The 22,091-nt window shown below is 43.9% G+C and overlaps 7 protein-coding genes across 7 annotated transcripts; 2 read left to right on the forward strand and 5 right to left on the reverse strand.

Moving 5' to 3' along the window:
* Nucleotides 1-7,950: 7,950 nt before the first annotated feature.
* On the reverse strand, nt 7,951-9,567 carry SERLADRAFT_347968 (uncharacterized protein; the record flags this gene model as incomplete). The annotated part of the gene is made up of 1 exon (XM_007316716.1): nt 7,951-9,567. The coding sequence occupies one exon, from the start codon at nt 9,565-9,567 to the stop codon at nt 7,951-7,953; it is 1,617 nt and encodes a 538-aa protein (XP_007316778.1).
* A 491-nt stretch (nt 9,568-10,058) lies between these two features.
* SERLADRAFT_447764 (uncharacterized protein) lies at nt 10,059-11,354 on the reverse strand (the record flags this gene model as incomplete). Its single annotated transcript, XM_007316717.1, has 4 exons — nt 10,059-10,179; nt 10,235-10,341; nt 10,379-11,247; nt 11,305-11,354. 2 exons carry the CDS (start codon nt 11,132-11,134, stop codon nt 10,300-10,302), a joined length of 798 nt encoding a protein of 265 aa, XP_007316779.1.
* A 497-nt stretch (nt 11,355-11,851) lies between these two features.
* On the forward strand, nt 11,852-12,303 carry SERLADRAFT_463808 (uncharacterized protein; the record flags this gene model as incomplete). The annotated part of the gene is given in 2 exon segments (XM_007316718.1): nt 11,852-12,268; nt 12,282-12,303. Coding segments are annotated over 2 exon segments (432 nt in total), but the record flags the coding sequence as incomplete, so codon positions are not given.
* A 768-nt stretch (nt 12,304-13,071) lies between these two features.
* Nucleotides 13,072-14,043, forward strand: SERLADRAFT_463810 (uncharacterized protein; the record flags this gene model as incomplete). The annotated part of the gene is made up of 2 exons (XM_007316719.1): nt 13,072-13,081; nt 13,462-14,043. The coding sequence occupies 2 exons, from the start codon at nt 13,072-13,074 to the stop codon at nt 13,656-13,658; spliced, it is 207 nt and encodes a 68-aa protein (XP_007316781.1).
* A 214-nt stretch (nt 14,044-14,257) lies between these two features.
* Nucleotides 14,258-16,083, reverse strand: SERLADRAFT_447765 (uncharacterized protein; the record flags this gene model as incomplete). The annotated part of the gene is made up of 8 exons (XM_007316720.1): nt 14,258-14,655; nt 14,717-14,857; nt 14,928-15,101; nt 15,161-15,178; nt 15,230-15,615; nt 15,680-15,748; nt 15,796-16,001; nt 16,052-16,083. 8 exons carry the CDS (start codon nt 16,081-16,083, stop codon nt 14,329-14,331), a joined length of 1,353 nt encoding a protein of 450 aa, XP_007316782.1.
* A 462-nt stretch (nt 16,084-16,545) lies between these two features.
* SERLADRAFT_447766 (uncharacterized protein) lies at nt 16,546-18,585 on the reverse strand (the record flags this gene model as incomplete). Its single annotated transcript, XM_007316721.1, has 9 exons — nt 16,546-16,806; nt 16,870-16,896; nt 16,957-17,120; nt 17,176-17,306; nt 17,356-17,732; nt 17,794-17,885; nt 17,942-18,110; nt 18,173-18,274; nt 18,329-18,585. The coding sequence occupies 9 exons, from the start codon at nt 18,435-18,437 to the stop codon at nt 16,574-16,576; spliced, it is 1,404 nt and encodes a 467-aa protein (XP_007316783.1).
* Nucleotides 18,586-18,949: 364 nt separating this feature from the next.
* SERLADRAFT_463818 (uncharacterized protein) lies at nt 18,950-21,892 on the reverse strand (the record flags this gene model as incomplete). Its single annotated transcript, XM_007316722.1, has 15 exons — nt 18,950-19,418; nt 19,471-19,596; nt 19,665-19,861; nt 19,916-19,933; nt 19,986-20,056; nt 20,120-20,288; nt 20,345-20,373; nt 20,431-20,530; nt 20,583-20,629; nt 20,685-20,731; nt 20,788-20,817; nt 20,867-20,889; nt 20,950-21,043; nt 21,096-21,409; nt 21,462-21,892. The coding sequence occupies 15 exons, from the start codon at nt 21,836-21,838 to the stop codon at nt 19,177-19,179; spliced, it is 1,884 nt and encodes a 627-aa protein (XP_007316784.1).
* Between the last annotated feature and the right edge of the window lie 199 nt (nt 21,893-22,091).

Here is a 22,091-nt window from a genome sequence, read left to right on the forward strand (position 1 = left end):
AAACAACCAGACCACTCCACTGTTCTAGGAGGCAAAGCCCATAAACAAGTTCCGTGGAATCTGGGAGGATTGTGTGTTAGTGTGTTTTTTTGTTTGTGGTTTTCTAACAGCAGTACTCATCATCGACACTGCTACCTTTGATCAGTCAGCTAGTAGATAAATTAGCTGACGCCAAGATCTTAACAAAGATGGATCTCAGATGGGGGTACAATAATGTACAGATCAAAGAGGATGCCTGGAAGGCTGCATTTATGTGCCACCGAGGATCCTTCAAGCCCCTTGTTATATTCTCCGGGTTGACCAATTCACCGGCAACCTTCCAGAGCATGATGAACAAGATCTTTGCGGATATGGAAAACTGTGTTGTCATTTACATTGACAATTTATTGATATTTATAAAGTCGGATGATGAGGCTGAGCATAACAGGATCGTGCAAGAAGTCCTTCGATGCTTACAGGAACAGGACCTATTTGTCAAACCCAAAAAATGTAACTTTAAAGTAAAGGAAGTAGACTTCCTTGGTATGATAATTGGCCAGAACGGGATCAGGATGGATCTTGAAAAAGTTCAAGCTATATTGGATTGGCCAGAACCTACTCGTGTCAAAGGAGTTAGGGCCTTCCTTGGCTTAGGCAGTTTCTACCAGAGATTTGTTGAAAACTTCGCAAAGATAACGAGACCTTTGAACAATCTCACTAAAAAGGACATTGCTCGGCACTGGGGTGCCAAAAAACAAGAAGCTTTTGATAAACTTAAATAGGTGTTTACAACGACAGCCATATTAGCATTTCCAGAATTAGACAAAGAGTTCCAGCTAGAAACTGACTCTTCTGATTTTGCTACTGGGGCTGTTCTATCAATTAAATGCCCTGATGATCTTTGGAGGCCTTGTGCCTATTTATTGCATAGTTTGTCGCCCACAGAGCGCAACTATAAATTTACAATAAGGAGATACTGGCCATCATTAGAGCTCTAGAGCACTGGCAGCACTACTTAGAAGGTGCTAGACACCAATTCAAAATTTGGACTGATTGTAAGAATCTGGAATATTTTATGACGGCCCAAGACCTGAACCAAAGACAGGCCCGCTACACGGTGTACTTATCTAGGTTTAATCACAAATCAATTCATAAGCCAGGAACTTCTATGAGGAAAGTGAACACTTTATCTAGAAGAGAGGATCATGCCAACGGCATTGAAGATGACAACAAAGGTGTCACCCTGATAGATTAATCCAGGGTTGCCAATGTTCGAATCGGGCAGAATTCCGATCTTCTGGAAGTCTTCAAGAAAGACATCTCCTCAGAAAAAAGGCGCACCTTGATGGCAATAAAAACTATTTATGGGAAGACGGGCTCTTCCATTTTAAAGACAAAATCTATGTGCCTGAGTCCGCAAGGATCAAGGCAATAAATAGACTTCACGATGGATCTACCCGAATCAAATGGGTATAATTCAGTAATAGTGGTAGTAGATCGCTTCTCCAAAGAAGTGGTGTTCATTCCCACCAATAAAACCATTACAGCCGCTGGTACGGCAGACTTATTTAAAGATTTTGTATGGTCTATCCATGGACTGCCGGCAACAGTTATCTCCAATAGGGGGCCACAATTTGCTAGTGAATTTATGAAAGAGTTATGCTGGATGCTGGGCATCAAACCCAAATTATCAACGGTGTTCCATCCGCAGACTGATGGACAAACGGAGAGACTCAACCAGGAGTTGAAGCAATACCTCCGCATATTTATTAATGACAGACAGACAGATTGGGCCAAGTGGCTAAAGATAGCCCAGTTCTCATACAATATCAAACAGTTGTCAGCTACAGGAAAAGCACCATTGGAGGTTACAAGATTGTACCTCCCTAGAATAGGTGTAGAACCTGGCAAAAGCAAGAACAAGGCTGCTGAGAACATGGATAAGGACATGAAGTCCATCTTGGACGAAATGTGCAAGGTGCTATTCAAAACTGCAGAGCAGATGAAAAACAGAGCAGAGCGTAGACACTATAAAGCCTCTGATTACAAGGTCGGTGACCTGGTCTGGTTAGACACCGACCACTTAAAATTGAAAGATCAGCAGTCTAGAAAACTGACCAAAAAATGGATTGGTCCTTACCGGATTAAGGAAGTTAAACCCAACGCAGTGGAGCTGGAGCTCCCAAAACGAATGAGGGTAGTACCCACGGTCAATATCAGCCGTGTGAAACCCTACAAAGAGCCACTGCCAGGACAGCACATTGTCATGCACCAAAGTTGATTGGTAGCATGGACAGGTGTCAATAACGAAGCGAATATTCAAAAAGACTCACCTTTGCGCCACACAGGCACAGTGCCACATGGAATAGTAATTAATATTGCCTTTTTCGAACTTGTGGCTGATCAGCACCACCTCTATTAGGCAATCCAGTCACGCTCACCTTTGCTTTTCCATTTGGTACTTTCCGCATTTCAGCATTTCGGCAAATTTTCACGTCGCCACTGGCTACACATTGCATTGCGACCTCGCTTTTGTCATTTTCTTCACTCCCCTTCCTTTGCTTAGCCCCACCATGGGTCCCTTACTCTCATTTTTATTCTCACCCAACGGTTGTTTCTGGATCCCCATTATAGTTCACCTCCTCGTCACCTCCACCCTCCTCCTCCTCCTCATCTTCTTTGCTCCCCCACCATTTCTGATGTCACCACTTCCTATCCACTTCCATTGCCGATCCGTCGACTACCATGTGCCACTGGTGATATCAGCAAAACCCTGGCGGCTGGTTCAAATAGGGCAACAGGTCCATCTTTATGACGTTGATCTACCGTCATATACTATCAAAACATTGGTCGCTCATCTTGCCTGGTTGGAGTGTGGGTGGGTAGTTTCTGAGCTGGAGAAGGTTCATCCCCTTGCGTCACCCATGTACATTGCTGTCCCATTCACTTGGGTACACTTATCTTTTGTCCATTGTCTTCGCTACAGCTACACCTACCACACGCTGCCTGGGACTCACTTGTTCCAAATTGGAACTACTCCTCTCCCTCCCTCGTTTGACCAGGTGGTCCAACACAACCAGTCCATTGGTAAGGCCATGGAACTGTCGGATTTGGACTAGGTGGTGGACCGGTGGCTCCAGTTTCCTTTTTTCTTAGCAGAACATTCATTTACAGTGCAATTATTTTTGATTTTTGAATCATTTTTATGGACACATATTTTTTAGAATGCCTGATTGACAATAAAGAAACTGTGTTGATACTGATAGTTTTTTGCCTTGCCCTTTTTTTTACTGTATCTTCCCATGACATCATGATTTTCCTGCTCTCTTTTTGCTATTGGACTTTACTTTATGGCTGTACAAACCTGTGACATTACTCACAGCATTCATTGTTCTATCCCTTTCTTTTCCTTTTTTTGACAATCTTATCCTGTACTACCTACGCAGGATTTGTCAGCATACATTCCTTCCTTTATGTTCTTTCTCATTCTTTTTGCACAGCTATACTGTGCATAGCCTACTTTTCTTTCGCTATATAAACCCCTGTATTTTACCTTGTAAAAAACAACAAGAACTCGAATCCAGACTTCTTCTCTAATCTCAAGTTCACTACTCACTACTACTTGTGATCCAGTGTGGTCACAACACTTCCCACTGCTACCACTGTCAACTGCTGTCATCGTCACTCGTCACTTTTGAAAGTGATTGTCATCCCTTTCGATTAGAGTCCTTCTGAGCACTACAGTTTGTGCGTCAGGAGCCTGCTATCACTGGGAACTTTGTCACCTCATCATATTGTCATTCTCAAACCTACCTTGTGCTACTATTAGCAAGGTAGTGCTCGTCTATACTCGCCACAAAGCCCCTATTTTTCTGCATTCCAACTATCCCTCCTCCTCAAAACCCACACCCATACATCTTTGGGTTTTACTTTGAAGGATCATTATACGTACCACCCCACGAACAACCAGGAGGCAAAGCCCATAAACAAGTTCCGTGGAATCTGGGAGGATTGTGTGTTAGTTTGTTTTTGTGTATGTTTTTTCTAACAACAGTTCTCATCATCAACAACGTGGACCGGCCCGGACCGGTTGTAGTCACCCAGGAAGGTGAAGAAGAGTTTGAAGTCAAGTGAGTGTTGGATGCACGCTTGAAGCGTGGAAAATTAGAATTCCTAGTCCTATGGAAGGGCTATGGAGATAAAGACAGAATGTGGGAACCAGAAACCCATCTGGACAACTCCCACAAAGCTGTTTAAGAATTTTATTCTAAGAATCCCTCAGCTCCTAGGAAGCTTAGAGGCATGGATTCAACACTTTTTAATTCCCTTTTTCAACCTATGCCCGAAAATTTAACTACTACCTCCGGTACTTGGTCGAGCCTGGAAGTTGAGCCTTAGAAGGGGGGTAGTGTTACAATACACAATTTTCGGACCTTTAAATTTCATTCTCCTCTTTAATTTTCTACTGTAGTTTTCACACATTGTGTCATGCGGCACTTTCCATTTTGTTCAAACTCCATGTTCTCGTGCCGTGCTGCCTTTTTCTTATTCTAGCTAACAAGTCTCTCACACAGTGGGGCTGGTCACATGGGCTGGGCCCTATGACATCATCAGCCACTGCCTTCATCAACTGTATAATACACATGTACAAACAGTCTGTAGATATATATAAACCCCAATAGATCAAGGAGACTCCTCAGCGAGTCCTCCTGTTGTTTACCCACAACAAACTTGGTCCTATCATAAGGGGTATCCACTCCCACTCACTTCACTCTTGCTTGTCTAAGTTATGCACCAGAGTATACAAACTCTTGGTTGTAACATGCAGAGCAAAACATATGGCAGACTGAAAGTCAGTCTGGGGCCAGAAAATTAGAGCAAGTATCCAGAGTACTGTATGGGAGCAAGATACAAGGTCATGTTAAGTGGCAGAGCATAATGAGCATAATTCAAAAATAGGCAGAAAACCTGAACCTCTGAACAGTCAGGAACCCCCAAGTCTGAACTCCCAAATCTTTGGTCTTCTCAGAAGGACTTAATTTAAAGGGGATAACAGTGACTTCAACAGTGGAAAGTAGAAAGTAGACAGTGGAAAGTGGAAAGTGACAACAATGACAGTAGATAGTAGCAGCAGCAAAAAGTATTATGACCATACTGGATTACAAGTAGCAGTACATAGTAGGCTTGAGCTTGGGAATCTGATGAGAGGTTCTATATACTTGATAGAATTGCAATTCAGATGGAATGAGATTGTGATTGGGGTGTGATTTAATGGTGTACAAATTAAAGTACAGGGGTTTATATAGTGAAGAGAAAGTGAACCTATACACAGTATGTCTGTGCATGAAAAAATGCAGAAGAATGTGAAGGAATATAATGATAAATTCTGTGAGAGTAGGACAGGATGAGATTATTAAAATAAGGAAAGAAAAAGATAGAAACAAGAAATGAAATATCCAAAGTGTTACAGATTGTATATATATATAAATAGTCTGACACTGCGGGGATCAACTTATATGAGCTCAGCTTATATGCTGAAGATATTGGATATCTGTGTTCTGATTGGCTGGAAAAAGCTAAAATGTTTTCAGCATATAAGCTGGGCTCATATAAGTCGATCCCCACCATGTGATAGCAAAAAAAAAGCAAGGGAAAAAATTGTAAAGTCATAGCAATATACAGCAAAAAGAGGATGAGACAAAAACAACATCATATTAAGAACAAAGCTTGAAGGAAGTGTCTAGCCACTTGCTGAGAGCAATCAGGGACTAAAACTAGAGTCCAATGTGAGTAACTATATTATTAGAGAGTATGACAGGTATACAGTACCTAGAGTCTAATGTGAGTAACTAGAGAATAGGAAGCATTGGACTCTGTAGTACTGTCCGAAGTTTTGTAAACAAAGGTAAACAAAGCAGCCACAAAGGCAAAATAATAGAGAACACAATCAATAGTGAATGATAGAAGAATAGATAGAGAAAGGAATGAAAATATATAGGTAGCACAAAGGTGCAGAATCACCAAAACTAACACATCATTATCAACACAGAGCTTCCTTATTATCAGTCAGGCATTCTAAAAAATATGTATCCATAAGATTGATTCAAGAATCAAGGTAATTACACTGCAAATAAATGTTCTGATGAGATAAAGGAACTGGAGCTACTGGTTCACCTCCTAGTCTAGATCTGGAAGTTCCATGGCCTTACCAAGGGTTTGTTATAGTGGATCACCTAGTTAAACAAGGGAGGGAAGTAGTTCTCATCTGGAACAAATAACTCCCAGGAAAAATATGGTAACTGTGGCTGTAGCAGAGACAATAGACAAAAGATAAGTGTGCCCAAGTAAATGAGACAGTGAGGAACATTGGCAACACAAGTGGATGGACTTTCTCCAGCTCAAAAGCTATTCAGCCACATTCTAATCAGGCAAGGGAAGTGACCAAAGATTTAATGGTGGATGATAGAAGATTGATATTATTGAAGTGGACCAACTACCCAATTTGGATTGGCTGTTAGGGCTTAGCTGAGATGAGCAGGGCAATGGTAATCAACAGATCAGAAACAGAAGCAGATAATTAGAGGTGATATGATATCAGGTACAGTGAGGATGAGTAAAAGGAGTGTGAAAGTGATGAAGGAGTGGACAATGATAGGGATCCAGAAATGACTGGGGGTGAAAGCAGAAAAGACATTATTGAGCCTATAGTGGAACTGGATAAGGGAAAGGAAAGTGGGGGACAGGAGATGAAAGCAAGGACTCAATATGTAGCTAAGCAACAACACAAAAATTTTCCAATTTGCCAATTTGTAGAGTGCAGAAAGTATCAGATGAAAAGGTGAGGGTAGGCATAACTTGTTTATCTAATTGAGACAAGTGCTGATCAGCCACAAGGACAGAAAAGGTGATAATAATTACTACTCTATGTGGCACTATGCCTATGTGGTGCAAAGGCAAACCTTTTGAACTTCTGTTTTGTTACTGACACCTATCCATGCTACCAATAAACTTTGGTGCATAATATTGTCCTCACTACTGAGCTTCTTCAGTCAAGCTACACAATTTCTTATTCCACTTTTACTTTTACATACAATTAAACCATAATCACAGCTTCAGTGGTTGCCCACCCACTATATTCTAGACTACTTCAACAACCAGCTCTCAACGCTCAAGCACAGACACTCTAATTCATTCCCACTAACTATTCAATGGATTGCTGGGTAAAAGATTGGCAGACAAACAAGCCAGATTGGAAACATCATCACCTTCTAAATCTTCACACCTATCACATCTCCCCAAATACTTCTCCCATATCCCCAAGGGTTGGTATCTGCTTTAGCACTACCATGAATCTCCAACCAAAAGATATATTTTTTCCCACTTATGCTATATTAACCTATGGGCTTCAAAAATGGGTTTAGTAAAGCCTAGGAATGTAATCTTTTTCTACTCCATATTCTTGACGCCAGTACCTACTGCAGAACTGCCATGTCTTTAACCCTTTAGTACTGTCAGTAGCCATAGAGAAGTTAGAGAAAAATCACATATTTTGGCTTTGTCAAAATAATGTTTGAAGCATATATATCCATATAGAAGAGGTGACAAAATAGGTAAAATGGCTCATCACTGTTCCCAGAGTACTATAGGATAATAAGATAACAGAAGAGCCATTAGCATATCCCTATTGTATGCTATATAATACATACTGTACCTCTATGTTTAATCCAAAACTTATGATATTGGTGTAATCTACATTGATATCATAACCTCTTGATGATATCACATTTTGTTAACTAGATATGTACATTCACATCATATATCTTATTCACCCAGTTTTCTTTTTTTCCCTGTTACTTTGCCCATAAATTTCAACTTGAGTAGCTTTGCCTGCTTGTAGATTGCTGGTTCCATAAGCCATCTATCAGTTTATTCTGCTAACATAGAATGAAAAGTAACATACCCATCCAAATTCTAAGTACAAGTATTTTCCATGCCATATTTTGTAAGCTGTGACTGTATTGACAAGGTTCGAGAATGATCACCCCCATAAATTTTCTGAGAGGCTATGAGTGCCTGAGTATACATTTCTTTTGCTTTGTTGTATTCTCCCTGCAACTCATATGCCATGGCAAGGTTACTGACTGTTTCCAATGTGTTTGGGTGTTCAGGGCCAAAGCGCTTCTTCATCCCTGGTAGTAATTTGCTGTATAAATTCTCAGCCTTACTATATTGCTCTTGTTTATCATACAGCATTGCAAGGTTGTGCATTGTTGCCAATGTGCTTGGATGATCAGTGCCAAGATATCTTTCTTCCTTTTCTAAAATCTTGCTGTATAATAATTCTGCCTCTGTATGTTGATTTTGTGATTGATATAGTGATGCTATACTGCACATTATTGCAAGTGTGCCTGGATGCTCAGTCCCAAATTTCTTTTCATGGCCCTCTAGTGCTCTAGTCAACAGTGTTTTTGCTTCACTGTATTGTTCTTGTGAGCTATACAGTAATGCCAAGTCATGGACAGTTGCTAATGTCTCTGAATGCTCCCTTCCAAGCTGTTCCTCCAAGCCTTTCAATGCTCTTTTGTACAATGCTTCTGACTCATTGAACTGGCCTTTCTTTCTACACACATATGCCAGACTATGAACTGTTGCCAGGATATGGTGATGATCAGGACCAAGATGCTTCTCTTGGGCTGCCAATGCCTCTCTATAGAGTTCCTCTGCCTCACTATACTGTCCTTGGAATTCATGCACTGTTGCTATATTGTACATTGTTTTCAGTGTAAGTGGGTGTTCAGAACCAAGTTGCTTCTCTTGGCCAACCTTGACTTTCTGATATAGTTCCCCTGCTTCATCATACTTCCCCTGAGACTTGTATACACCTGCCAGGTTATGCACTATTATCAGTGTGTCTGGATGTTCTGCTCCTATTATATTTTCAGTTCCTTCCAAAGATTCTTTCAGCCATCTCTCTGCCTTTCCCAACTGTCCTTGAGATTTTAGCATCATTGCCAAATTTTGCATAGTTGTTAGTCTGCTCAAGTCTTCATCCTCTCCTAGCTTTGCCCTTCCAATCAGTACTTTTTCATACATTGCCTCTGCTTCAATGAATTTCCCCTGGTACTGAAAGACTGTTGCCAGGTTGTGCATTTTTCGTAACGTTTGAGGATGATCTTCCCCAAATTTCTCCCGATTAATGGCCAGTAGCTTTGCAAAGAATTTCTCTGCTTTAGTATACTGCCCCTGTGAGAGATAGACTCTCGCTAATATGCTTTCTGATCCTGGTATCAATGGGTGCTCTGGCCCAAGCTCCTCAGCACATGCTACGATATTCCTAAGAAGTTGCTCTGCTTCATCATATTTTCCCTTCCCTAAGAAAATATCGGCCAGAGCTTGTGTGGCATGTAAAACAAAACGATCGGTAGGTTCAAGATGGCTTTGCAGCATAGTAACCGCCTTGCTACAAATTATTTCCGCTTCATCATACCTCCCTTGACTCTTCATGTAACCTGCCAGTGCAGTACTAGCGTTAGCAAGCTGCAGGCTGTCCACTCCGTACACGTCTTGCAAAGATAACAGCGACTGCATATGCGAAGAAAACATGGCACACTGAGGCCAGCACTTGTATGATTCGTAATCCTCCACAACATGGAAAGCACCGCAGATTAGAATCACTGCCCGGTTAAACCACTCGAGCCAACTACCCTCTGCAACGAGAGTCTCCCTGACCATGAAATTAAACAGGTCATGGATATGCAATGTGCGAATACCATCATTGCTTCGTTTCTGCACTATAGACAAACTTTGCAGTTGCTGGATAGCTTTTGCAAGCTGAACCGGGGAGCGGACCAAATCGACCAGTGAGTTCCATACTGGATCATAAATCAGATCTGCTATTTCGCCACTGTCTGGCTCGTCAACAGTGTCATCGGTTTGAGACTGTAGCATCAAATCTGTCTGGTCATCGGACTGCGTAGTACTACTAGTCGGAGCAGCTTCAAGCTGTGATTTGGACTTGACCTGAATGTAGGCCTTAGCGCCACCAACAATCACGCTAACTGCTATGCTTTCGGGGTCATAGAAGGAAAGTATGTTCAAGACATGGCGAACCTCTGGAGATAGACGCTCCAAAATGCTCTTGAACATCGCAACAATTGATGCTTGCTCGTACGGGGTCAGATCATTCTCCCAATTCAATATCTAAATTCATAGGTGAAACGGTGAGAATTTAAGTTTCAATATACACCCCACTAACCTCCATTTTATTCTCGGCACTTTCGTAGAGCTCTAGTAGTTCTGAGAGTGTGAGAGCCGATTCTCTCATAAAAGAAGCCGCGTGAACAATTGCGAGAGGCAATCTCCCTATTCGTTTTACAAGAGACTCCGCATCGCCAACAACAGAAGAGGAAGATGTGTCTTCTTCGTCAATCTCGGCATTTTGGAAAAATAGGCTGGCAGCATCCTTGATGTCGAGAACGCGGAGTTCAAGGATGTGCTGCTGCTGTCCTGCAGCATTGACTACGGCCTTGGCAACATCTTCTGTTCGAGTTGTATAAAGAATATTTCCCCGAACATTCTTCCGAGGGACGTGCTCTCGAAGAAAACTGAGTGTATCTCTAGAGACGTTGTCGAACACAACAAGCCAGGAAGTAGCACTACAATCCTCGAGCCAGCGGCGTGCAGCGACGAGCCTTGCATCCTGCTCGGGATTGTTACGTTCCGGATGAGAAACAAGGTTCAGGAGTTTGACGAAGCCTTGATTCAGCTTCTCAACGGTAGCGCCCGATATCCAAAAGACATAAGTGTATTGTTTCTGTTGGTACGATAACTTCGCATATTGTAGCGTAAGTTGTGTCTTGCCGATTCCGGGCATCCCGTATATGGCACAGCGGCTTGGTACGTCGTCCTGAATGGAACCAAATAATTGTTTGATAGTGTGCAACTCCTGGTCTCGACCAGCGAAATGGATAGATAGGAGGTCGACGGGGGCGTCGTTGAAGGACAAAACCGGTACATTTTCTTGCTGCGGCACGGTAAGACTGAGGTTCTTTATGTTTGTAATCGTCGTGTTATACTGATCGTGACCAACATCATTCATCTGGCTACCAGTGATGTTCGTGTGTTGAGCTCCATAGAAAAAACCTGGATTAGACATTCTAGATTTTGAGACGATGAAAGGTTTTGAAACAAGTGTTTTTTGCGAGGTGTGCGAGGTGGTAGTGGGTGAGTGGGAAGAAAGTCAGAGACGCAGGACTACCACTGGCACATCTTAGCCATTCAATCACCACGATGAGCGTGCGACCTTCCAGGTTCTACTTTCCTCACCTTATCCCCATTCATCGGTCAACGCGGAGATGACTCGGCGACCCAACTGTACTAAAATACGATCCAATAGCTTCAACTCGCCTCAAAACCGAGTTAAATTCTCTGTCTTATCTGACATGCACATACTGTGACATAGATGATTTTGTCCTAGCCAAATTGTCAAAAACGAACAACAAGCTTTGCAATTGAGCGGCGGCGCTCACATGTGCTGTTCGAGCAAATATCGGCAACATCGCCCACTGTCACTCGGAACTGCAGTTCGTGCTATTGACAAACAGTCTTACAATGAGGGCAAGCCTCATGGACTTCCTGGACTTTGGTTGACAGTTCGGCATCGCATTAAGGCATGTCTGTCTGACCTTAACGATTCATAGAAGAAAATCCCAGCCGGACCCAGCGTTTCTGACATCAAGAATGAGCATACCAGTGCTCCTGCGCCACTCACCTAAGGGGCTGGAAGCTCCAGCTGAGGGCTATAGCTATTCCCACAGATCCGAACCTTAGGGGTTGTCACTCGGAGGAACCTTGGGACGAGCTTCGAATTCCCTGCTGTGATGTTGTATGTTTGCTTTATCTTTATTTGCCAGTGCCATCCCCGATACACTACAGCTACACGTCCCAGCTACTGTTATATCCTCTGGCCACACTTTTTCATCCCTGAGCGTTCCCTAAGCCAGGCCAAAACTTTTGAGTTCCAAACCAGAAGGCTCGTCTGTGGTCCCCCTAACATGTACATTTCCCAGCTGTGCCGAGGTCAAGGAGAACCGTGCATGAACATTGTCAGGATCGGGAGTGGGACAAGTACTTTTTCTGAAACTCCACTTGAGTCCAAATCCAACGCGAACGATTATCAGCAGTGGAACCCAACCGTCAATTGTTACATAGCGAGGAGCTATAAGAAATTTTTTGCTTACAGCCATTTGTGCAGCCACATTCACACCTATCAAACCCACGGTATCTCCCACCGAGAAGCAAATAAGCAAAATGACCGCACATAATATAGCTAAAAATCCAGATTCTACCACCATAATAACAGTGCCCTTGTATGTATGTCCAATCTGTCCTCCGATCATTGCTGATCGCCGTCCTACTGTCCATAGACGATAGGAAATACCAACAGTAACGCAGATGTGGAATGCAGTATTGACAGCCCAGGCAGATATCGCATATAATGCTATACCATTTGAGTTAAGGCTTGCGTTTTGTTGGCCAAGATGTACTATACAAATTATCCCAGAGGCTGAAAAAAAGGATGTGAGAGTGAGTCATTGTACCGAGAACTAAGCGCCATAAAGTTTACCATATTCTCCAATAAGTAAAATAACCTTTTTTTGACGATATGGGACTGAGTAAATGACGTGTCAAATAGCAACAGTACCTAATGCACGCACAGGGAAAAGATATCTCTTCCTGTTGTTCCATAAGGCAAACAATCTCCATAACTGAACAACGGTATTGATGTTACTTAGTGTATTACGAGGGCACAGAAAACAAACCTTACTTACCAGTAAAGTATCCTGAGCAACAACCTGATACCAGCAACATCAGTATAATGCATGTACGATGGGAGGATTAGCCCACATTGGTAAGATATATTGTGGTGGTGGTTGTGTTAAGCCCATTACCACCCGATAATCCTATACTATATTCTAACTGGGCTTCGCTATACATAACAGCTTCGAACCCTTCGATTAGTTGAATGAGTGCTAGGATGGCGCTTGATGACGCCAACGCAAAAGAAACCATAGATGAATATAGCAAAACTCTATGTTGCCAGGTGGGTAGTATGAACGATTAAGAGCTAAACGGAAGGATTCAGCTCACCTTCCAACGGGTCCTTCCTTCTTCAAGAAGATATACATGCAACATCCGAACAATATTATGCTTTATTTACAATAGCGATTATTATGCTGGAGAATTTCACGGTGAATGTTGAAACTAACTTTACACCTAAGAAGACCCCCCTAGTATTCAGTACTACATTTCTGTAAGCGTAAGAGCTCAACATACCATAAAGCAAAGTCTCGAACCAAACACCAATCAAGATGATACGAACAAGAGTATTGTAATTCGAAGGGGGGGGGATTCAACATCGATGAGGTGGTCCAAAAGCATGGACGTTAGAAAAGAAGTAGGGCTGCCCCCCTCCAAGTCCAGGCATTACCAAACCCTATGGACAGCTTGTTTCAGGGAGGGGAAACATAAGAGCTATCCTCGACCTGTGGCACTACAGGAGCGTTCATATTGCTAAACGTATATCGGAAGGTTGTGATCTAGTTATAGCTATGTTCATGTCCATATGGGTGGCCTTATTGCTGTGTGATCTCAGAAAGATTAGCGTGCAGTGCGTATAACCAAAGATTAAGCGTTATTAGCAAGCTATAGCTGGAACATATTGCGTACATAATCTTTGCTTCATTGACGAATAGGCCCGGGAACGTTGAAGAATTGCCTATGCTTAACGATGCCACATAACAAGATACCCGGCCGCTTTTGGTCCGAACTAGGTGAATCGGAAATCACCTTCAAGTTACAAAGTATATTTGGACGAGTCCCAACAGTGGCTTATAGGATGGTGAGTGTGAAAATGCTCGGTGCCACTGGCACGAGATGTGGGTGTCACGGTCTAGTAGGCGCTGACTGACCGAATAGAAATTGAAGAAGATCGAAGCAAATTTAGGGAACGCAGATAGCCACTGGTTGAAACAAAGAGAAACCACTGGCAATATAGTCTGCGTTGGAGCTGAAGGTCAGAATGTTATGGTGTTTTTTGAGGTGCAACTAAGGCATACATTTTTTGGAACAATGTAGATGGCACAATATATAAAAGGCAACATCGCAAGGTCCAATGGTCTAGAGGTAAGATACTTGCTTTGGGCGGTTTCTCCCAAATTGGCTTGCAAGGGATCCTGGGTTCGAATCCCAGTTGGACCCTCATTTTTGCTTATCCACATTTTCTTTTTGTTGATGCTGCTGATGCATTATTTATACATTCAATTCGAAGAGAATACACGACAAAAGGGCTTATAACATGGATGGAACAGATGGAACACCGTTTTCCAATAATAGAATGGCTTTCTGCAGCGAGTCATCTATCGTGGTCAACCATGCCCAATCCCAGTTTTTGTTAAGTCTGTCGCCTAGAAGCGCTAATCTGGCCCGTACATCGTCTAAATTACACCCATCAAATTCTATGCCTTGAAAAACCGATAATTTTCCTTGCTCATACGACCTGTGGGCAATGTCCTTTGTAAAGGGAAGGCGGATCTCGTTATAGACGGCGAGTGCATAGCAAACAGACTCGATGTTCGTCAGCTTATGACCAAGAAGTTTGGCAAGCACGCAAGCATCCTACGATATATGCGATTTAACTCTCTGGTTCGATGCATCAAGAGAAGCCCAAGATACTCACCTCGATAGCTTGTCCTGCGCCTGCACCTTGGGAAGGAACCATTGAATGAGCAGAATCTCCAAGTAAAGTGACACGTCTGAAGTTCATCGCGTGTAACGGTTTCACAGTGTATATAGCCCATAAATTTGCCTTGTCAATACACTGCATAAGTTGATATCAGCTGCCAGTGGTCTCGAGATGATGCATCCTGACACGAAGTAACCCAACCTACCTCAATCAAAGTCTTCGCTTCTGGTTCGAATTCTGCGAATGGGACAGCGACCTCTTCCCTAGTCATTTCCCTCACCCAAGGCCCAGAAAACGTGGTATTCTCATGGTTAGGATCGAAACAGAATCCCACAAAGTTGATGCTTTCCCCTTTCGACACTGGATAAACCAAAATGTACTAAACCACGATACCAAATAAGCTCAGTGCCATACTCAATGGAAATAATGAAATCTGACCGCATCTTTCCCTAAATACTATAAAAAGTGACGTCAAATCTACAATGGCTACCCGTGGTGGGAACGCACCTGTGTAGGCGTTGTCAGAGCGCGGTGGTTTGGCGCTTGCTTTCGTAACTTATCGCTTGATATAAGCGTCCTATAAGCAACGAACCCACTCCAGACAGGCTCAATGCACGATAGTATACTCTGTGACATCTCCAAATCGCCTCTTCTTGCTGCTTCATCTGCCTGCTCTTGAAGCATGCAAGTTCGTACGACAGATTTCACGCCGTCCGCCCCTATTAGAACATCACAGGAAGCGGTTGATCCATCCTGGAAGTAAAGTTGTATTGGTCCTATATCTGGTTGCTTGTATGTCTTGAGGCGCTTAGAGCAGTGGGTTCTGCAGGTAGACGGAAGGTGTTTTAACAGCACGCCATGAAAGTGAGCACGGTGAAATCTAATCAAATGACCTAATCCAATTTGTTTCATGAACTAGTAAACTATGGCGACGGCAAAGTAGGTGAAGGCACCAACCTTTGGACAGGATATCGTGGAATTCAAGCCCCACTACCTGATCACTCTTTCGAAGGACAAATGCCGAGACTAGATCAAAGTCAGCTATGATCGAATTGCCGAGGGGCAGGGTGTACCATACTCATCAGTCGGCAATGCATGCCCAACTGTCATCAGGTCTTCATGGAGTCCAAGATCTTGCAGAATGGCCCATCCGCGTGGCCATATCCCTACACCTGCGCCGATTTCGGTGAATTGTGACGCAGCTTCGTATACGTCTATCTCGATATCCTGATGCTTGGATAAAGCCAGAGCAACGGTGAGACCCCCAACACCTCCTCCGCTGACCCGAATATGAAGTGAGCCAACGATGCCAGAGGAGATGACACTCACCACACTGCTACTTTAAACTTTTTAGCAAGCATAGGATGTTTGACAAGTCCAGATAAACCACAAGTACACAGAACCCGGGGCAGTTAGGAGAGAAATGACCAAATATTAATACTTATACTCTTATCAATGTGTCAGAAGGCATAACATAACGCCTCTTAACTGGGAACGCTGTTCGCGACACCTCGTGGATTCTCTCAAAAAGAAGCCAGACCCAATGACTTTCTTGCTCTCCAAAAGGCTCACGCGTAATCCTACAAAGAAACATGATCACTGACATGGGTAAATTATCGGATGATCGGGTAATCTTACCTGTCAAGCGCAAAGAGGCTGAAGATATGACTTGTGGAAGACTTTATCCTACAAGACGTGGCCGATCTACTATGTGTGAGAACGGTCAAATATCAGGGATGAGGCGCTGTACTTTCACCCAACGCGACGATGACCACCTTATTCATATCGACACATGGGCGCAAACGACGGACAACTTTCTGCATTTACGTCACGATTAACAGTCCGTGTGTACTACATACCAATAACATCTACTAGCTGCGTAGTAGGTATAGCTGAAGCATAGGCCAGCCTTTGCAGCCTTGTCTGAGTTTTCTGCTCGTAAGCATACGCAAACCCAACAAGCTCGTACTCGCTCCACGCCGTCCCAAGGAATGATAGACCGATAGGCATGCCGGGAGCGGGGTAGTACGTGTTAGGGCCAGCACTTCCAATAGTGACGTTTTCAGGATAGAAACCAAGGGGCACTGATTGAGATGTAAAGTCAGGAATTGAGTTGAGAATTGAACACCCGTATGGCGTTGACTTACCTGTGACGATTGGATAACCAGCAATGGCTGTGAAGTGAAGCAAGGTATCAGGAGTGATCTCTTATCTGATAGGAGAGAAGCCCGTACCGGCAGGAACAGTGGTATATCCTGGAGCCGGAAGCACCAATGCGTCCAGGGTATACATTTCCAGTGCGGCATCAATTCCCCTGGTAGCACCTAGCTCCTTGTCAAAGGCCAAAGAAGCATAGTAGGACGAATTAAAACCAGTGGTCGCTTCTGCTCCAATAAGTCTAGGATGTGTATTGCATTGAGTTCAGCCTACTTTCAGAGTGCGAAGGTTCTTACTCAGATTGATCCGTATATCCGGTAGGCTCTTCAAGCGTTGGATTGGCGTTATCGAACATGATCAGATCCTCAAGAGACATGACGCCAGAAGGATTGGCTAATAAAGACTCGAAGTACGCGTTTAGTTGGATCTAACAAATTTCTTTAGCAAACGATCATAGTGGACTAGACATGTACTACCTTAAAATCAGTGTTGAGTACGACAGTTTCGTTGTTAGACGCGACAATCTCATACGCAGATGGCAAGTCAGCTGGGTCCACAATCGTTGCTCCAAGGCTCTGAAGGACCTCCAATGCTTGCTCAAATACAACGTTGACATAAGGATCGTTACCCGTAATACTATCATTCAAAAACACCGATCGCGGGACACCAATCCGTTTACCGACAAGAGAGCTGTTGCTCAGCGCCATAGTATAGTCGGGAACGGGATAAGGCTGCGCCAGTGTAAAGTTATCATTGGGATCCTTTCCCGCTATAATCGAAAGCACAATGGCAGCGTCAGTCGTTGATCGCGCTAGCGGGCCTACCGTATCTTGATGTTCCGAGATGGGAATGACTAGAAGTGTACGATTTATCAACAGCTACAAGCGAGAGCACCTCCCAAAGCTCGCACTCACCTCCCGCACGAGACGTCAAACCAACAGTCGGTTTGATACCCACAAGATTGTTTTGATTGGCAGGACAGGTGATACTTCCATCGGTTTCAGTCCTGCAAATAGTTTGTCAAACTCTACTCATTGATGATCAAAGCAAATTCCACGCAACCCTAAAGAGACCGCGGTGAGACCAATTGATGAAGCAATGGCCGAACCGGAGGATGAACCGCAAGGATCTCCGTTTGGGTAATAGGCATTGGTCGATTGTCCACCACGCCCAGACCAACCAGATGCAATATTGCCCCTATAGTGAGCCCACTCTGACAAGTTGGCTTTACCTGATTATATTTTCACAATTCATTGACAACCCAACAGTACTGAAAAGGGAACTATCACTGACCCAAAATTATAGCTCCTGCTTTGCGCAATCTCTTCACAACACCAGAGTCTTCGGGGACGATGGACTTAAGAAGACTGTACGATCCTGCCGTCGTGTTCATCCCTACGTGACGTCAAATGTTAGAATTCGCCATTATGTCAAGCAGAAGACACATACCTTCAAATGCAACAGTTCCAATATTATCTTTGACAAGAACAGGGATACCGTGCAATGCACTCCTAGGTCCTGATAACAAACGTTCCTTATCAAGCGCCGCAGCTTCCATCAAGGCAGAAGGGTTCGTCTCAATAACAGCTCGCAAAGCAGCGCCTTCCAAGTTAACTTCCTGGATGCGCGCAAAATATGCCTATACATTTCGTCAGCGTGTCAATCCCTTGTACATAGGAGATGACTGGCCGTGATTAAATCGACACTCGTAAACTGCCCAGCAGTGAGACCCGCTTGCAATTCTGTCAAAGAGGCCTCATATAGATCAGGAAGAGTCGTATTGACCAATAACTCCGAGGCCACAGTGCTGAAGTGCAAGCATAGAGACAGCACAAAGCCCACCCAAAGTTGGCCTACAAAATGATTGACCATTTCCGAGGAAGGGCACTACCAATTGCGATAACAAGTATCAAGCCTCAAGTACTCGCCCGCAACCTTGGAATTCCCAAGGTGTATTCTAGAGAGTCATGTCACATTGATTGATAAAGGCAGGGCGAGGGAAACCGTGGAATGCATTGCTTGTGGTTGGGCTAACATAGCTCAGGAGATAGGACATAGCCGAGATGGAGGACATAAAACCTTGGCTGAAGGTGTGTGCACAAGGCTGAGATATATAATATTAGCACAGATAGAAGTATACGTGCCACATAAAGATCACGTCAAGGTCCCGTGTTCAACATTCGCTATCTCACTGGGGACACGTGATAGGTGACAAGATCGTGATATGATTTATATACGGCGACGACTCAACGTAAATTATGCAGGCCATTTCTACCATAATCACTGGCCGCGTCTTATCATTTCGGAGCGTCACCAGTGGTAGTCTCCCACAAAGGACCAGCTGGAACTGCCCAATCTCCATGGCAGTCATGTATCCAGTCTGTCGTCCTGATGATTTCCTTCTGTCCCTCAACAAAGGCATTGACGGAACACATCCCATCTCGTTGCTCCGGGCAACCTTTGATACCTGTAAGTGGAGCGACACCGTCGTTGATGATAATGCGTATTTGTGGGTCTGGCTCGGACGTGCAAGACAGTACTAAGACACAGATATGAGTTCAAAGAAATTTGATCAAACAACTGGTGCTCACATTGGAACTGGATATTGGTAGCAAATGGTGCCAGCTCAGAAGTCCTGAAGGACCGTTTCTTGGGAATATGATCAGCTGGCAAGGGTCCAGCAGCAGCAAACGTGGACAAGTTGAGGGCAGTGATTACTAAGAAAAAAGGAAAGAGCACGATCTCTTGAGGGCACCGTAAAACGAACTACTCGCAGTACACTTACCATTCAAGACTACTACTTCATGCGTAGCATCAACATACAAGCTATTCCCTAAGGGGAACGTGATCGGGTCATGAAGCGTCGAGTTTGTAGAAGAGTTGTGAGTTTCGATTGGCGTTTCCGTGAGTCTGGATACAAGCTCTTGGATGTATCCCACACCTTGCGCTCTGGCTACGGGAGAACCAAAAGCTGAATCGTACCTTGGAAGCAAACAATTAGTGATTAAAAATAATAATAGGGAAAAGTTTTCCTACCAAAAGATAATATCCATACTAATGAAAGTGGTCAACAGGGAGACATGGAACTAAAATAGGCGCTACCTACGCATAGTTGAATCCTTCCCATTCCTCTTGAGTAAAAAGCTCACAGTACTTTGAAAAGCCGAGTGCTACAGTCTAGATGAACGCAAGCACATTCAATACAGCAGAAGAACCATGCAGTATCATGAACGAACCGACCTCATATGCGCACATCTGTTGCATGGTATAGACATCTTCGTACGACAAATCGAAACCATGCAAATGGTGTTGCAGACGATGACGCGCGTGACGAAGATAGATAGAAGTCCATTCTTGAAGATAAGGCAAAGCACGATCAGCTTTGGACGGGTTTCGGGCATTCGGGCAACTACGTGCGACGAAATCAAAACATCATATAAAGCGAGCTGTGACAAAACGACTCACGTTTCGTATGGTGCAAAAGTGTTGTTATACTGGAAAGCATATAAATGAAATGGATCGAGAGGAAGAGAAAATGTTATTTAACGGACCCCAGGAGCCTCAATCGTGATGGTTTGCTGATATTGGCCCTCGAAAGGATAGCCAAAAAAGCCTATTGCAAAATTCATGGCAGAAGCTAGCATACGATCCCTGAGTGAAAGTTGGTTTTGGCAGGTAAGATAAGAACGAGGAATGAGCGTACTGAGATTCTGTCCGGAAAACGGGGATGGTGTTAGAGTCGGTGAAGTTCTTGAGTGATAAATACAGTCAATTAGCGTCTACACGGATGAGGGCATTTACTCGCCTTTAACAAGAATCCATATTTCAGGCGCATAGAGACACCAAGGTCAACTATGTTGACGTCAATTAAATTCAACTATACTCATAGGTAGATATTTTGAACTTACAAAGTTGCTGTCGTCCAAATGGCGTCAAAACTATGCGTGGGTTAGAAGGAGCACAAATTATGCAAATTATAAAGATTACCTTCTTCACCGAGTTTGTATGTCCTTGTAAACAAAGAATGAGAAACGTAGTAAAAATAAAAGCAATGTATGAAATATATCTACCAGTCATTTATAAAAGAAAGTTTTCCAGTTGCGTGCCAGTTTTCAGCTGCGTCATGCAAACGACCAGCAAACTTGGAAGGTCCACCGTAAGAAGCTTGATGACATGAGGCTGGGAGCTGATAAAGATAGAGATATACTAGACATACCCCAAGCTGTAGGATAACGGGCACCGTGGCGGTGCAAAAGATGCAAGCCAGTGATCCTACAAGTTTCTGGAGGCTCAGGGCCAGAGTCGACACCGAAAGCTCCCTTCTTGACACTGTACCACGGCGACAGATTACCCCACTTTCTGAAAATATCGAAGTCTTTCTCTTTCCTGGACTCAGTTTCGGACTCATCCGACTTGTGGAAGTGGGATGGTGCGACAAGCTGTGCGGCACCAGTGTGCAAAGGGTATGCTGCACCAGTAACAATTAGTGCTGGCTCGGCACCGGTGGGAGTGGCACCGGCATATCCAACACTGGTCAAGGTGTTTGAGTATCATTGTCGTTACACTCTTGATAAAAGCTTACCCGGTGGGGAAAAGCGAAGGAAAGGCGTTGGTAGGCGAAGGAGGAGGATAGTTGTCTACTTCGGTTGAGCCAGCATAAGGAGCAGCATATACGTAAGACTCGTTGGCTGGACAATCGACTGGACTACGAGGAGAGAAGCAACCGGGCCCTAATACGGCGAGTTGAGCAAGCAGGCATAAGATGGCACCTGCAGCAAAAGCAGAGCTTAGGTGTAGCAAATTGAAACGAGACTGAGAGGGCGAATAGAGAGCAACTGGGACGGCCGCGTCAGTCTCGCTGGAGGCTGGCAAAAGTGCTTCGCGCTCAGAATCAGGATCACGAGCGCTCTCGTACCCATTGTACACCAACCCGCCCTCGATGTCTTTGTTTTGAGACATCGGGCACTGATAAGACTGAAGAGAGAATGCGTGTTCACGAAATGCAACGATGTCGCGGTGTAAAACGGTTCAAGGTCACGGCTGGCTGCCTTGAATTTTAGCTGTCACGATTATGGCATTCGTCACAACTCCGCCTACTAGTACTAGTGTGTCGAGGGCTACTTCCCTCTTATCTGCCAGTGTCTCTAGTCTGTCTATTTACGCGTGAACGGCAATATCTTTCATCAAGTCTCAGGCTTCACGTATGAAACGA

Source organism: Serpula lacrymans (assembly GCF_000218685.1).
Source record: "Serpula lacrymans var. lacrymans S7.9 unplaced genomic scaffold SERLAscaffold_5, whole genome shotgun sequence".
Lineage (NCBI taxonomy): Eukaryota > Fungi > Basidiomycota > Agaricomycetes > Boletales > Serpulaceae > Serpula > Serpula lacrymans.